Source organism: Heterodontus francisci, chromosome 18 (assembly GCF_036365525.1).
Source record: "Heterodontus francisci isolate sHetFra1 chromosome 18, sHetFra1.hap1, whole genome shotgun sequence".
NCBI classification, from domain to species: Eukaryota; Metazoa; Chordata; class Chondrichthyes; order Heterodontiformes; family Heterodontidae; genus Heterodontus; species Heterodontus francisci.
The window spans coordinates 23,727,297-23,741,253 of NC_090388.1; the positions used below are offsets into that span (position 1 = coordinate 23,727,297).

Genomic DNA, 13,957 nt, shown 5'->3' on the forward strand with positions numbered 1-13,957 from the left:
GGGATCTTTTACATCCACCACAGCAAGCAGCCTTGGAGTCAGTACAACTGCTCATCTGAACAGCAGCGCTCAATACTACATTGATCTGTCAGAAGAAATTGTGTGGCTGAAACTGCATTTCCATGCACCAGATGCATTTTAAAATGGACTGCCACAGGTTTTCTGCTGAGATTGTACTGGAGGTGCTTGCTGCTGAGGGAGTGCTGCCCTGTTGGAAATTTCATCTTTTGGGTGAGATGTTGAACTGGAGCCCTGTCTGCCCTCTCAAGTGGACGTAAAAGATCACATGACACCATTTCAAAGAAGAGCAGTGGAGTTCTTACCTCATTGCTGTTTGTAAGACCGGGCTGTGCACAAATTGGTTGCCGCACTTCCTACATTAGAGCAATGATTACACTTCAATAAGTACTTTGTTCGCTGTAAAAGGCTTTGGGACATGAAAGGTGTAATATAAATGCAAGTTCTTCCTCTGTGATGGGCTTCCATTTCCTGCAATCATGAACAGATTGTTGAAGTGCTGAATATATCTTGAGCCCTGCTTCAGCTATGCAACCAGCCATTCTTCTTCCTAAAGCAAGAGCACAAAAACTTCTTACAGCATGTAACTAGATAGGGGGGAGTCTGCCATGGTTACACTGTCCACCCATGAAAGCATTATGAGGTTTGAAGATGAAGGATGTGTCATGCATGAATATGGAGTGCCTTGAATTCAGGTTACAGCGAGCAAAGGAATCTGCACAGATAAGGAAACGTCCTGTGAGAGTATGTAGTAGGTTAACCGGAACGTGTGTGTGCATGTGAGTGTATGTTACAGGCCTGCTATTGCAAACCTTTCTTCAGAGAAGGAAAACGACTTTGATGTGTTGAATTGCTTCCTCATCTGGGGAGATAATCTTTTTACTGCAGCACCCGTCTTCACCTTTCCCATCTCTTCCTTCTGGATTCAACTGATGCTTTCTGAGCAACCAAAATTGGCAACCCTCCTTGTCATCGTTTCTGTCACCATGACCTCTTGGGCTCTTTCAGAAAAAGGAGTTGCTTCAGCCTCCCTCTGGGAGCTGTCAGATCCCTGGCTCTTCTCACACATTGTGCAGCAGAAAGAACAAAATGAAACAATTTGCAGTAAACAAGAAGCACAGGTGCTGCTTTAAGAAGGCAGACCTGCACGTTTCTGCTTTTTCCCAGGAACTCCCACCCTTTGGTCCCAGCCAGTATGTGAAGCAAACAACTTTGGGAGTGTACCAGTACTGTGGGAATCAGGAGACCTCAGAAAACTTGGAGAGCTCCCCTATCCATGCCAGAATTCTCCGAGGGGAAAGAAAAACACTTGCAGCGATGCTCTGCTCTGTTCCGCAGTAGAATTTTAGACACAATGTGCTCAAGCTTTTAGTGGGTCACGAATTCTGACACATTGGCACCACTGAAAAGAAGAAATACTTTGTTTATATAGTGCCTTAGCATGTCATCAAAGTATCTTAAAGTACTTCATGCAAAGTATTCCTTTTACACTATGTTAACTGATGGGGACAATTTATTGATCTAAAAATCCTCCTATTTTAAATGAATAAAGCTAAATTTTAAAGTTACTAGTGCTACAGCAACGTTCAGAGAAACATTCAGAGTCAGACTAAATATGTTTGGGAGTAAAATCTACCATTAGTTCAGTCATTCAGGAACACAAAGGGATGTTCAGTTTTGCTTCCTGCAATTCACTATAGCCTAGTAGTTACTGCTGGTGATATTCGCAGATGAATATTTAACACATTCATGTGACATTTCTATTTCCATTAGTTCAGCGGAGGTTTTAACCCATTTAAAATAAGCAATTTTATTACACTAGCAGAGTGAAGACTTTCACAGAAATGTGAAAAATGTACCTTAATTTTGGCAACAGTTATTTCTAGCTTTGCATTCTATCAAAATGCTGTTCAAACTGATAATGCTGGCAACCACATTATGTTTCATATATCAAAAGAGCTCTGGGACCCCATTTTTAAGCCACTTATTGCTAATTCTAGGACATTCTGGTGACCATATTTTTGCAATAATGCAAACTCTAGTGTTTAATTCAAACCTGATGCAACAAAACCAGTTTTGTCTCCAGCTCCAATTGAACAGATCGAAATTTGATTAATTAGGATGTCTGGCAATATTTGTTCCCTGTCCAAATGGTTGAATTTTTGGGGGGGAAGTAAATCTGAAATAAAAGTTCAATAGCTTGATTACTACTTATTATCAGTTGTAAAGGAAAAACACATTGCCTGGGAGGCTGTATCACAATGACCTCTGGCACGCCATGTGATGTTGTTGTAATATTGGCTATTAAATGCTTCCCAGGGTCACGACAGCAGTTAGTAGGAAAATGTTACCATGTAACATCATTGCTGAGCTCATTAACAGCCTAAATCGTTTACAGATTTAAATGATTATTTCAGAAGTTGATCGTTATTTTGCCAAGGCCAGATATTGGCTTTCTGATTAGTTGATGAATATAACCAGATAAGTTTTTTTGAAAAAAATCATCAGCTCTTTTGACTTGGGAGGAGCCAGAAAGCAATTTTAAGGATGTAATCCATATCCAATACTGTAATCTGGATACCAAGTGTTAATTAATAGCCCCTGCTGCCAACGCAATACTTGCAAAGACAGCCTTTTCTTTGTATTCATTCATATTCTCATAGCACTTGCAGTATTTGATCTGACCAAGCTCAGTGATGCCTACTGTCTAACATATGCTTGACATGCACCTGCCTCAGCCTGCTTCCTGTACCAATCAGGTCTTATTAACTGCTGTGGCTGTAGGTTTGCTTGATACACCACACATTAGAATTAATCTTAACGGCCTGCAAGTTGTGTTTCTCTGGCCTGGTGCTCTGGGCTATATATGACTGTCATCAACTGAGATCAGCACTGCACTGAGAAAGAGAGAAACTATCTATGACACTTGTTTGTTAAATCTCTCTCAGTTCTGTGCACCCAACATTGCATACAAGTCCACATATATGCCTGAATGTCCAGTAAAGTGTAACCGAATCATACAGTCCAGAAATAATTTGGCTTCAGCTCCCTGGGTTAATTCTAATGTTCTAATTGATGAGGACATTTATCGATTTAGATCTATACCCCATGGGATCAAAACACACAATGGCTGAACTAACGCAAAGTTGGCATTTGTCAAAATTATTTTTTTTAAATTGCAGAGCAAATTAAAATTTGTGTATCATATAGACCAGGAAGAGAAAAATCAGAATCTTCTTGTATGGTAACGGATTTCTGATCAATGTCAAATCTGCTGTATATCGGACAGGACATGGTTACAAGAAGGGTCCAAAATCATTTATTCTCCCTCTCTTATTGTAACAACAGTCAACATCAACATACATCAACTTAACTTTTTAAAAAAACTTGTGAATGTACTCACAAGATGAGAACTATATGCGGATTTTAGGCTGACTAGTAGTGCTGGACAATCGTGACTGCATGCCTCTACTTAGTTCCTCTTTGTTAATACTGTGTCTCTTACTCAAGCTCACATTTAATCTTTCGCTAATCTCTTAATTGCGATATTACTATGTCCATCTTTAGTATAAAGTTCAGTGATTTTCAATCTGCTGTTTTCTGATTTTTTTTATTTCTGTACTTTTATTTTATTCATTCCTGTTCAACTTCTCACCAGAGCATTCATTGACTTGATTATCCCATAAAAACACTTTCAAGGATAGAATTTAACACAACAATGCTTAATATTGATGTTAAAATCAAAATCCACGTGCCATGAAAATACACACTTATTTTCAAATGGTTACTGAACCTATTGAGCTGAACATTAAAGATTTGATTGTTTTGCAGTAGATCTGCAGTCCAAAAAGTTTTCTTTGCCAGATCTGTTTTGTTCTGAGCAGTTTGATTAATTTCATGAGCTGGTCTCTAAAAATTAAAAACTAACATATTGAGTATAAGAAATAAGATATAAGATATATATATATAAGAAATAAATTGAGGGAATTAGAGGCTCAAAAACAGCTTAGAGGGCATGACATGGTGGTCATTATGCCCTGGGAAAAAGTGATCATAATACAATTGAATTCCATATTGAGTTAGAGAGCGACATACTCCAGTCCCAAACAAGAAGCTTAAATAGTTGCTTGGTAGTATAGAACTTGAGTATTGCTGAAAAAAGAGACACACTGTTGGAGATTTTTATCTACCACTCATCAGGACAGATGCAAGAATGACAAATTTCAAAAGGAGAATCAATTTATACTGCATGAGAAAACGGTGCTGATGGGTTGGCAGGTCGACTCTGGTCAAGGGGTTGCCGTAGAGAATGCACCAGGGGACTATTGTCCCCTGTGCTATTATCCGGTGCAGGCAAAAGGAACTTGTCCAGGCATTGAGCCTTTTTTGAATTAAACAAAGTGTTGGAGGAACGGCAGCCAGATTTCCAGAGATGGACTGGAAAGCACCTGATATCTCGGATGAATTCAAACTGTTTAAACAGAGGATTGAACTATGCTTCCCAAACCCACAAAGTTGTGGATGCTGAGAAGCAGGTGATGATAAAAATTTGGATCACCTTAGGAAACAAAGGTCTACACAGAATCAATACCTTTGACTTATCTGATGCTGACCAGAAGGATCCATCAAAGCAACAGGCAACATTAGAAAGTCAGTTAAAGATTAAAGTTAACTTCAGTGTACACTGCCTGGAACTCATGCAGTGCAGACAGAAAGCCAGCGAGAGCTTGCACAACTTTGTTAACCAACGGAGAGAGAAAACAAAAGAATGCAAATTCTCTGATCCTGAACTCACGGAATGAATTATGGAGTTGGTTATCGCCTCTACTCCTATCAAGGTGTTCCAGAAAGACCTCCTGGAAAAGCCAAAGGGTCATGGCTTGGAAAGAATGCTACAGGAAGGACACAGATATGAGGCAATTATCACAAGGAGACAATTTTTGCAAGCCTTAGGGTCCAAAATGCCTATTGGTACAATAACCAAGGCACCCAGGCAGAACAAGGTATGCAGTAACTGTGGGCTGTCCCACTACTGCCCGGCATACGCAGACACGTGCAAGACATGCGGGCTTAGAGGGCACTGGGCCAAACTTTGCAGAAGCTCCAGCAATAAGAATGTGGGGAGAAGCCAGAGCGTGTAGCTCTCAAACCACAGAACTACACCACCCAGAGGCAGAGGGAAGCAAGACACTTCCATGCATCACCAAAAGCATAGACCCATCCACAAAATGGGGGAACATCTGACCAAAGTGGATGAGGTGGATCGAGGTGAAGACATGACAGGTGAACAATTATTTCACATGATCACCTTAGCAGAACAGTCCACTTGGTTAACAAAATGGAAGCTTTTGCAACACTCCCGATCGTCTGTCCCAATAAGGCTGGACGGCATTGACTGAAGGTGAAGATTGACACAGGTGCAGATGCCAACACTCTACCTATCCACGTTCTCAAGGACATATACCACGAGCATGGAAGTCTGTGGTCCAACCTACAACTGTGAAACTAATGGCATACAATGGTTCTATAATAAAGTGCCTAGATTCCCTAGACCTGGAATGCAGGTACAAAGAGTTAACATAGTCTACTCAGATAGTCTGCATAGTGGATGTGTCAGAACCAGCAGTAGCAGGGATGCTGGCGTGCAACGAACTTAATATGGTCACCGTCCATGAGCTGACCCAGTCAGAAGACCACAGGAGTCAAAACAGGTGCACACCCATTGGATCGGTACAAGACCTCCAGAGGTTGTGCCCGGACTGCTTTGACACAGTTGGCAATTTCCACAGGGAAGCAGTCTTCCACTTTAAAGAAGGTGCAACACTCTTAGTCAGCCCGTCCCAAAAATGCAGCATGCACTTTAAAGAAATGTTGAAGATGGAACTGGATGGAATGGAAAAACAAGGCATCATTCGACAAGTACAACATCAAATGGACTGGTGCAGTTCCATCACAACTGCAATCATGGAGGACGGTTCAATTAGACTACCTTTAGACCCAAGGAGGTTAAACAAAGCCTTAAAGAGAGGTCCTCATAGATATCAACACTAGAAGAGTTAAGCTCAATGTTTGCTGAAATGAAACATTTTTCCACATTAGACGCAAAAACAGATATTGGTTTGTCAATAGAGTCGCAAGAGCTAATGATGTTCAGAAGTCCCTTTAGCAGGGACTGTTTCCTCTGTTTACCATTTGGGCTGTCAGTCAGCAGGATATATTTCAACAGCATGTGGACTAGATAACGGAACAGATCCTGGGCTCTGTGTGTATTGTGGATGACATTGCCGTAGTGGGTTGCACAGAAGAAGAGCATGACAGAAACCTACAAATATTAATGGAGACCACCAGATTCGAAGGTTTGATTTTCAACAGCAAAAATTGCTCCATTAAGACGGATCATATAAATTTTTTTGGTGCCATTTACTCATGTTCAGGTAGCCGCCCAGATCCTGGGAAGATCGAAGACATCCAGTCAATGCCAACACCGCAGGACAAGGATGATCTCCAAAGGTGTCTAGGTTTATTCAACTTCCTTGTTACATACATACCAAGCATCCCAGAGAAGACATCTCCAATAAGAGAATTGCTGTAGAAAGACACACCATTGCTATGGCAGGATGATCACCAACCATGCATTCAATACTTTGAAATAAGCACCGTCAGCTGAGTCATGTCTTCAATACCATGACCCTCTGAAGACAATGACATCAGAAGTGGACACATCACAGAAAGGTCTCGGTGCATGTCTTCTTCAAGATGGCAAGCCTGTTGCATTTGGTTCAAAAGGTCTGTCGTCAGCACAAGCAAATTGCTCCAACATCGAATGGGAAACTCTTGCTCTTGTCTTCGGGATCACCAGGTTCCACACATACTTATTCGAGTTCACAGTGGAGACAAATAATAAGCCGCTGGAGATGATCTGGAGAAAACTGTTCACGAGTGCACTGCCTCGACTCCAGAGATTACTCATCATGATTCAGGGCTACGACTGTGATGTCAGATACAAACGCGGTAACAAGTGGCTCAATTGGCTGCCCAGCTGGCAATATGGTATGGCGGTAGAAAGATGTCGTGCTCCCCTCCTGACACCTCCCCCACCTTTTTGCCAGCCCTCCTGCCTCCCAGCCCATCACCATTGCACCAGTAAAATTCAGCCCTCTATGGTTATAACTGAGGAATAAGAGAGGACTCAACACTGTAATTGGAGTTTTTTGCAGGCCGTCTGATAGCAGCAATGAAGTGACAGAATGTATTAATTCAGAGATTAGAGAGGCTTGTAGCAAAAGCAAGGTTGATTTATTGGGAGACTAATTTTCATATTTAGGAAAAATCAGAGTAGTTCAAGTCAGAAAGGTAGTGCATTTCTTGAGTGCATTCAAAATAGTCTTCTGGAGCAATATATTCAAGAACCAACAAGGGGGCAAACCATACTAGACTTTGTAATGAGTCCTAAGACAGATGGAGCTAATAATCTAACAGTTTGCGAACCTTTATCGGTCTAAAAGCAAAAATGCCAAACGGTGAATTTCTTTTGCACCAGTTTTCCTGTGAATTGATTTCTATCTGTCACAATGACCCCGCAAATGTTAACTTTCCATTTCTACTTTTCAAGATACAACAGCATTATATTGTAATAATTTTTAAAGGAAAATCTGTCCAAATGTTATTTATAACCCTTTCAATTATTAAAATCATCATTAATAAAACTGTTAACAATTTAAGCATACAGATCATTAGTCTATATAAGCAGGCTAGTCCATTGTGCATAGCTGAATGGAATTAAGTGCACCAAAAAATAAATACAGAATGTTATACAATATTAGTTCAATGTATAATCACACGAGAAAATAATTCAGCATATTATATTTGAAATAAAGTATGCTTTGATAAGGGTAATGCTTGGGTTGAGTGTTCACATCCTAATCCCATTGTGTTGACAGTCTCTCCCAAATTACTGTATCGGTGATTATGTCAACATCGCTCTGCAAATCGTACAAGTGACAAAATGGAACTGTTCAAAAAGAAAAGTAGCAAAGGATAATATATTCTGTTAAAATGAATCTACTTATGTGATGACAAAACATTTAAAAATACCCTAGAGTTTTTTTTTGACACAAAACTAATAACCTTTAGAAAATAAATCTCAATTTTCTTTTAATTTTCTAGGCGACTGGATGCCAACCATATCTCTGTTGTGCCACCAAACTGTTTTAATGGGCTGCTTTCACTTAGACACCTCTGGCTGGATGACAACGCCCTGACTGATATTCCAGTCAAAGCTCTGAGCAGTTTACCTTGCCTACAAGCCATGACCTTGGCCCTGAACAGAATTCCTCATATCCCAGACTATGCATTTAGGAACCTTTCCAGTTTGGTAGTTCTGTAAGTAATGTTGCTTTGTTTTCACTGTTGGAGATGTGTAATGAGTGAAGATCTTTGACATTTCTGTATATTTTTGGTAATATTTTTGAATAAATAAATAACGACAGCCCTGAGTCTACCATGAAATGAAGAAATCATTTGACGCTCTTGTGGCCAATCCAAACAGCTCAAATGAGAGCAGTTAGTTCAGTACACTTTAGGACACCAAAATTGTGCTGTGCAGAGGTTTTGTCCGACAGTACATATTAATCAAACATGCTTTTAGTTCGGTTTTAATTATTTTGCAAAAAAAACTGTGATCTTGTAAAAAAAAAATCTACCTGCTAAAATAAAAATGGATACTGCCATTTAATTTAAGGCTCTATTTTTTTCACCATGCATGATATCTTAAAATGCTGCTCAGGTAACACTGTGGACTGTTGCCCATTAAAATCATTTGTTAAAAAAGTTTAAAAGTCCTTGCCATTTAGTGAGCAAATGTTCAGAGGCAGCTAGGTCTTGGACTGAAAAGCTTGATTATTGCTAAACAGGAAGTGACATCATCGGTAATGAGCTTTGTGTTTGCCAGTATAACCTCTTTGCAGTCTCGGCACATTCAGAAGTGATGGACTGAATTTTCCCGGCCCCGTGCTGTCAGGGTTTGATGTGTGGAAGCCCTAGAAAATATGGGCAGCCACGTTGGGACAGCTCCCCAACACATTCCCGCCACCGGGGAAGTTTTTCAGGGGTGGCCTGGGAAATGGATCGCCTGCCCGCAGCACAGAGGTGGGCAGGCAACTTAAATAGTTAAGGTCCTAATAAAGTATTCCTGAAATTAGAGACATTTTGTCGAAGCTTTTCGTCTTGCACTCATCAGAACAATCCGCAAGAATACCAATGTAAGTGAAAGCAACAAATTTATACTGTATGAGAAGGGAGTGCTGATTGGTTGGCAAGTGGACTCTGGTAGAGGTGTTGCCATGGAGAATGCACCAGTTTATGGTGACTGACAGTTAACTGCCAAGCTTTGTTTGAACTTTAAACCAGGCTGCTTGACTCTGATTGGTCAAGGCATTGCCCTGAGGAATGAACCAGTGAATGGCTGTCCCTTATTTTGTTTAGCTGAAGTCACAATGTGTGTACATGTTCTTTCTGCAAAGAACAGGGCCCTGTGTATTAATATATGCATATTCACTGGTTCATTCCTAAGGGCAATGCCTGACCAATCGGAGTCAAGCTGCCTGGTTTAAATTTCAAACAAAGCTTGGCAGTTAACTGTCAGTCACCATAAACTAGTGCATTCTCCATGGCAACACCTCTAACAATCAGAGTCCACTTGCCAACCAATTAGCACTCCCTTCTCATACAGTATAAATTTGTTGTTTCCCTTACATTGGTATTCTTGCGGATTGTTCTGATGAGTGCAAGACGAAAAGCTTCGACAAAATGTCTATCTTCAGCAATACTCAAGTTCTGTACTACCAAACAACTATTTGTATACCCTAATTAAGGGTGATTTCACGGCACTATCAACAAACTGGTGGAGAAGCAGCCCCCTACCAGGTGGGGAGGCAGCCCCCTGTGGCAGTCAAGGAGGCCATCAGAACCGGAGACTCCAGCCCCACAAAGGGGGTCATGGGCAGGAAAAACATCCCCTGAAACCCCAATGATCCAACTGGAGGAGTTTTCCCTTCAATCCAAGGGGCCTGCCCCATCTCCCTTCTAAAATATTTAATTATTTCTACATCTCCAAGAGCGTCTCCATTTTGAGGCATTCTCCCAGTTTCCAACTTGCATCAGCAGCACCTACCTCTCCTATTGGGGCTGCCAAAGCTCTAGATTGGGCCTGCAGGATCGGGAGCCCCCCGCCCCCACCACCCCAGTGTCCTTCAAAATTCAGCCAACTAGGAGGCCGCCTCTAGGAAAATAGCTCCCATGTTTGCCTCCTAGGGGACACAGGACCCCCATTTGGTCCTAACATTAAGGTCCTGAGGCCCGCTGGAAAATCCTGCCCAATAACTTTCATCCAAATCTGGATGCCCAGCACTTGGGGCATCTGAAAGCAATGTTTGAGTACAGTCTGATGCATACAAATATTTAATAAGTTTAAATACATATTTTCCATTTACTAGTACAATCCCAAGTATTAGAAAACATCATAAATGATTCCTAAAATGTATTTCCATCACTAGCTTTTCATCACAGAACTGAACATTAAGGTTCTTGCTAATGGTAATTGGGGTGATTTAATGTTCTGAAGTCACTCTGAATCTGTAGCAACTGAGTTTTCTGGTAACTGTTTTGACTAAATAGTAGTGATTTTGATCTCTTAAGCTAATGCTTTAAAGGATAGTCTTTCATGCCATTGAACAGTAGAAGACATGTAGCAACATTCTTCTGTAATGTTATGTTCAGATGCAGCCAACCCTAACTGCAGCCCTTTCTACCAATGTATTGTGTAAGGTGACACTTTCCCATATTTTAAGATGCATTATCAAGAAGACCTTGGTTGAGAGAGAGTTTGTGTACCTGTGGGTGTTTATGCCAGATTGATTTATGGTATAATGTCACAATGCCATGGATTCATATGAAACTATTGTTGGGCCTTAAGTGAGTAATAGTCAGACAAAAATCCAAATTGGAGGAGTGATTCAATACACAGCACCTGCACAATCATGACAGAGTATGGTTTTGTGCTTTTATTTACCCCTTAACTCTCCTTCCTGAAGCTCGTGACTCAAATTGGCATTCAATGCTAATAGTGCTGGCAACCCCTAATCCCTTGTCTTTGTGTGTGTATCAATATGCTAATCAAATTGGGCATCACAGCAAATCCAGAATGTGGTTCTAATATAAGCTCATCGACCTAAAACATTAACTTATTGTCTCTTTCCATAGGCATTGCCTGGCTGGCTGAGTGTTTCCCAGCATTTTCTTCTTTTATTTCAGATTTCAAGCAAGCCACACCATCTTGCTGTCATTTTAGCAGATAATGCTGGTGCAGTTTATGTCGTCAGATCGAGCACTTCTTCAAAATGCTGAACTACATATTCCTACTTATGCTCATAACCATATGCTTGATAAGCACATATCTTCTGATGGTTTTATGAAAAATTGGGCACAAAGAATAGAGAATTACACATCCTGCCTTCTGGATGGGGGGGTGGGGGGGGAAAGAGGCAAATGAATTCTTTCATTTTTTGAATATATTACATTAAAAGCAATCTTATTATAAGAAACAACACCAGTCGCTTTATTGAGTGATATCTTGTTCAGACCCTATCTGGAGTGCTGTATCTAGTTTTGGTGACTGCACCTCAGGAAAGATATTGGAGGGGGTTCAGCGCAGATTCTCAAGGGGGCAGGAACTTAAAATTAGAGCTACAAACTGGTTGTAAAAAAAAATTCCTTAAGTCTTTTAATCCATTCTAGAATAACTGGTTCAGCTTTATCAAACTGGTGGGTTTATACGCTTGTACAGGATGCTTCTCTTGAGGTTATATTTATACAAAATTAATTTAAAAATCAAAACAAAAAAAATGAAAATCTAGAAAAAAGATTAGAGAAGCTTAAAAGTATAAGAGAAGATTAATGAAAGTATATGAAATATTAAATTGTATAGTTAAGATGAATCCAAAATATTACTTAAAAATACAAACATAGGAACTAGGAGCAGGAGTAGGCTATTCAGCTCCTCGAGCCCGCTCTGCCATTCTGTAAGATCATGGCGGATCTGTTTGTGGACGCAACTCCACTTTCCTGCCTACCCCCAATACCCTTTGACTCCCTTGTTTGAATCTGTCTACCTCGGCCTTAAAAACATTCAATGATCCTGCCTCCACTGCTCTCTGGGTAGGAATGGAGGACATACATTTAAATTAATGAAATGTTATTTTAACACGGGTATTAAGAATAAAAGTCCTGACTGAAAGGCTGACAGATGTTTGGAATATTCTACCAGGGAAGCTTCTAGCACCAAGGATAATAGATGTCTTTGAAATGCAGTTGGATGCTTGGCTGGGAGACTTTGAATACCAGAAATATGAGCTTTGGTGGTCTATTCTTGATTTTTTTCTTCAAATTTTCTTTTAAAGTTAATCAACGTTTATAATATTTAAATTGATTGCCGATAGTGAGATTCACTTTTTAATTTGATGCTGCACCTATATTCAAAATATCTCGCATCGAAGCCATTGCAGCTTTCCAACATCAAATCCCTACATTGATTATTGATTTGCAGTCCAGTCCTATAAATAATACACAAAATCAATTTCAAATGCTGGAACTCTGACATAAAAGACGTAAATGCATGTAAATGCATAGTAGGTCCTTTTCAGGATTTGTAAAGAGAGCAAAAAAAGGTTAACTTTCTGGGTGTAGACCCTTTACACAACTGAAAACTGCAATTTTAATGACATTAGCAGTCTAAGCCTTGTTTGGAGTGAAAACTCACCCTTTTGACTTCCGGTTTAACCTAGGCTATGAAACAGCAACAGCAAGGCTTGATATGAATCTTTTGACATGTTTCAAAGGGAATAAAAACTACTCACACATGTCAAATTGATAATTTAATACCATAGAGTCTGAACAGAATTTGAGCCACTGTATAAAGTTAGGAAGGTCATATACAAGCTGAATCTTCTTGACAAGGAGTGACAGTTTAACATAAACCTGGCATCATTTTAAACCAGTGAAAAACCAATTTTGAACATTGATATTTTGCTGTAGTAACTAACATTTATATTATAGTTAGTCTTTGTATGACATGGATGAAATAAGTGTTTGAAATGACTGAAGCACAAGGTCCTTGCAATGCAACCAGTGAAAAAGTTTGTTTAAGCCTGCCGTGTGCGTTGTCTTTTCTTCACTGTGCCATTAATGTTATCCTGCAGACATCTCCATAACAATCAAATCCACTCCCTGGGAAAGAAATGCTTTGATGGTCTCCACAGCCTAGAAACTTTGTAAGTTGACCTCTGATTTGTGTCTCCTTTTTTGAATGTTTTCAAAGTATAAAAACAGGTTGAGATTCAGAGAAAAGACCCAAATCACTGAAGGATCAACATATCCTTGAAATAAAGTGAAACACAACTACAATGTATTTCAAATGATTGTTTTTATGTTTGAAAACATACAACATGTTCCAGTATTGATGGAAATTTCATGAACACACATGATGACAACCTATATGTAACTTGTAGATATGTTATATCAAATACTGTACAATAATCGATTTGTGGTATTTAAATTAGTCACTCACTGACAGATAAGCCGACATAAAAATGTTTGCCAACTATCACAGTACAATTTAATTGCTATTTAAATTTGGCGCTAAATATTTTAGATGTTTGGGCTATTTAAGCAACACACGTACAGCAGAAACTGCAGAACTTTTCGTGTGTTGGTTTCAATGCTTGTATCTGAAATCATCCCACGAACGCAATTAAAAAGCAATTAAAGACTTCTCTCAGCAAAGAACCAATCAGCCTAACAGAACAGTTGATACATTCATCTACGACCATTAATTCAACCCTGATAATGCATGGCCTGTGCAATATTTTGTATGAACAATTCATTT

At 39.8% G+C, this 13,957-nt stretch overlaps 1 protein-coding gene across 1 annotated transcript in view; it reads left to right on the forward strand.

Annotated features, from left to right (window-relative positions):
- The window catches only part of LOC137379339 (leucine-rich repeat-containing G-protein coupled receptor 5-like), a 131,746-nt gene that overhangs the window by 86,029 nt on the left and 31,760 nt on the right, over nt 1-13,957 (forward strand). Inside the window, exons 5-6 of the mRNA XM_068050048.1 lie at nt 8,185-8,400; nt 13,272-13,343. Coding sequence (XP_067906149.1) covers nt 8,185-8,400; nt 13,272-13,343 — 288 coding nt within the window. The remainder of the gene's footprint in view (nt 1-8,184; nt 8,401-13,271; nt 13,344-13,957) is intronic.